This window comes from Tupaia chinensis, unplaced genomic scaffold (assembly GCF_000334495.1).
Source record: "Tupaia chinensis unplaced genomic scaffold, TupChi_1.0 Scaffold000067_1, whole genome shotgun sequence".
Lineage (NCBI taxonomy): Eukaryota > Metazoa > Chordata > Mammalia > Scandentia > Tupaiidae > Tupaia > Tupaia belangeri.
The window spans coordinates 992,069-995,257 of NW_006159526.1; the positions used below are offsets into that span (position 1 = coordinate 992,069).

The window sequence follows — 3,189 nt, forward strand, 5'->3', positions numbered from 1 at the left end:
CCCATTTCTTTTCTTTTTTTCTTTTTTTTTTTTTTTTTGGGGGGTGTTAAAATTTTTGCTATAGGGCACGTACGCTCACCAGAAGAACAGAGACAGAGAGATAGAAAGCGAGAAATCACCCCCCCCGGGGGGATGGCCACACCACAATCCCTTCTCTTCCATTCTCCTCTCGGGATCCTGGGCATGCACGCACATGTGCCTGGCGTGAGTTTAAGCTGCCGGGTCTGGGACTTGAACTGCAGTCGACTACATGGAAGTTCAGCGACATAGCCATTACACCAACCGCTGGCCCCTCTCTCCCATTTTCTGTTCCTCTCTGGGGTCTCAGAACTCCCTGCCTCGAGATCCCTCTCACTTCTGGAACTCAACTCTAATCAAATTCTGACTGACATCTTGGAGCTTATCCTGTCCAAGAGTTCTCACTGCCAAAACCTAGGCCCTGGCCTGCCCAGTTCCCTTGTAGCCTAGGCTCAGTTCTCCTATACCCAGACTAGCACAGACTCTATATGCCAGTCCTTCTAACCCAAATCATGTCTTAACTTCCATCTTCTCCACCTCCTAGTTCCCAAGACCTCTACTAGCTCCCAGAGCACCTCTGTATAAACTAAAGAGGGCACCCCTTCCACAAGGGAACAAAGCCCTACACCAGTGAGTGGCCAAGTGAACCCAGCCCAGGTAGGGCTCCACCCTGCACAGGCCAAACACCTGGGCAGAGCACTGCCTTCAAAACCACCAGCATCAGTCCTGAAAGTTCCCTTTCTCCTCTGAGGATAACCAAGCAATTAAGGCACAGTTTAGGGATCAGACAGGCCAGATTCTAGTCTTAACTGGGGCATTTACTGCCCAACCTCAGGCTATTCTCTTATCTGAGTTTCAGCTTCTACTTACTTAGAATGGAAGTAACAGCACTACCTACCTGCTAATAATCTTTCTGTGAATTAGGATGGTGTCTATAAGGCATTTGTTCTGAATTAATGTCAAATAAGCATCAGCTCTGGGCTCTCCTGAATCCATATTTCTCATCCGCACACAACTCATTCATTCCCTTCTTCCCCACTCTCCTCTGATCCATGTTCAGATCCCCTCTGAAACCCAAGGCTCCAGCTCTCCTGATGAGGCTTTCTCACCAGCCATGCCCAGTCCCCAAACCTCCTTGCCTCCCCCTCCGCCCCATTCCCCCAGCAGCTACCTTGAACCTCTTGTCCTGGAGAACCTTCTTGATGGCCACCAATTCCCTGGTCTCTGCCAGGCGTGCCTGGTATACAACCCCAAATGAGCCATTGCCAATCACTTTGATGTCTGTGTAAGCCACCTCTTGGGAGCGCTCTGGGCCTTGGCCTAGGGTGGCTACCACTGTGGTCACCTTCCCGCTGTCACCTGAGGAATAAAGGGGACACACAATCTACTGACCTTTCTCCTTTGGCCACCAACCCATCCTAGGGCTGTGAGGTAAGGAAAAATCTCTGCAGGAAGGTCACTGGGGGCCTCTGTGTCCCTTCCTCCTCTTTGAGGAAAGATGGCTGCTGAAACCTCTAGGACCTTTCCCCTCCTCCCTTCAAGGAACCCTAACCCTGTCTCCTCCCATAAGAGGACATTGGCATCTAAACCTCTTTACCGGTCAGGAGTTGACAACCATCAACTTCTACTTCTAGGAAGCAGCCAATTACCAGTCCCTTCTTGGTGCTAGGAACCAACACCCTTAGAAGGTGAATCCGTCCACTCTGGGCCCACTGCCCTTGGGCTCCTCCAGTTTAGAAAAAGCCTGACCTAACCCCTTCCACTCAAGGGAGCAGCAACCCTGAGGCACTCCCACTTTAAGGAAGCACTAACCTTTTTCACAACCTAGAGGATAGTGACCCAAGTCCTCACTGGTGGAACTGGTAACTTCACCACTGGTTCTTGGTGACAGAAATGAATGTCCTCTCCTGACAGGAGTACTAGTGACCTGACCTTCACTTTTGGGGAATAGGTACCCTTACCCAAATACTATGGGAGTAAGAAAGGCAATAACCTGCCCTCCCCATCTGTGTGATCCAGGGTCCCAGTCCCCTCCCCTATAAGTGGGGTCCCTAACAGACAACTGAAAGTAAACCTGATCTCTATTATCAGGGGCTAGTCCAACCTCAGTCCTTTGAAGGAAGGCTGTAATTCTCAATTCCCATTCTCTGAATGACAGCAAATCTTGGTAATATTCTTAGAGAATAGTAAACCAGCTTCTTTGGGGAACTGATCAGCCCAAGTCATTTTGAGGAGCCAGTGATACCTTCTCTTGAAGGGAGATGAGCCTACATTGCTATTGTTTGCAGAGCCAATGACATAAGTCTCCAAAATAATGATTAAAAAGGTAAAACTTCAGATCCATTTTCTATGGGGAATTATGACCCACCCCACCCCCCATTCTGTTATTATTAAAGGAGACTGGTCAAGCCGTATCTTCTAAAGAACACTGAACTTGGTTTGAAGGGTTTTTGACTCCCAACCTGTCCTTAATTCTTAGCAGCAACAATTATTAGTTCTTCCAATGGGTGGTACAACCCCAGTGCACTTTAGGTGGGCAATGATGATAGGCCTTACGGCTTAAAAGAGAAGATGACCTGGGTACTAGGTTTGGAAAACCCTGGCCCTGTTCTTGGCAACACAGTAACCCTAAATCTTTGTTCCTAAGTAGTATACACTCCAAATCTCCATTCGCTGAAGGAGGGCAAATGCAGATCCTCTGGTGGTGGTGGTGATCTTATTCTTGTTCTCTTAGAGGACGCTATCTCTAGATCCCCATTTGCAAACAACTTTGACCTCTGATCTCTAATGGATGGCAACGTCAGACCATTTTTAAGACCCAAGATCTCAAGACCACAGTACTGGGAGAATAGTGCCTTGTGACTCCTCATCAAGTGTTAGTAATTCTCATTCTAAACCCCAAGTGACCGTAACCCCTAAAACCCCTTTCTCTGAGGGAGCTCAGATATCAATTTTGAGAGGCACAGTGACCTCAAGCTTATGTCTGGGCAACTGAAAGAACCCGATGGATGTTTCAAGAGCTTCGGCAACCCAGATCACTACCCAGCACCGGCGCCTCTAGTACTCACGGCCCAGCTTCACTCCGGGCGGCGGGAAGCTAGTGCCTGCGCCGGGGCCGCCGCTGCCTCCTCCGCCGCTGCCGCTGGGGCCACCCCCGGAGCTCGAAGCCCC

General features: G+C 49.5%; 1 protein-coding gene across 1 annotated transcript in view; it reads right to left on the bottom strand.

Annotated features, from left to right (window-relative positions):
* Positions 1–3,189, bottom strand: part of GSK3A (glycogen synthase kinase 3 alpha) — a gene marked incomplete at its 5' end in the record, with an annotated part of 11,124 nt that extends 7,935 nt beyond the window's left edge. The window contains 2 exon segments of the mRNA XM_006142137.2: positions 1,190–1,377; positions 3,087–3,189. Of these exon segments, the coding sequence (XP_006142199.2) occupies positions 1,190–1,377; positions 3,087–3,189 (291 nt within the window).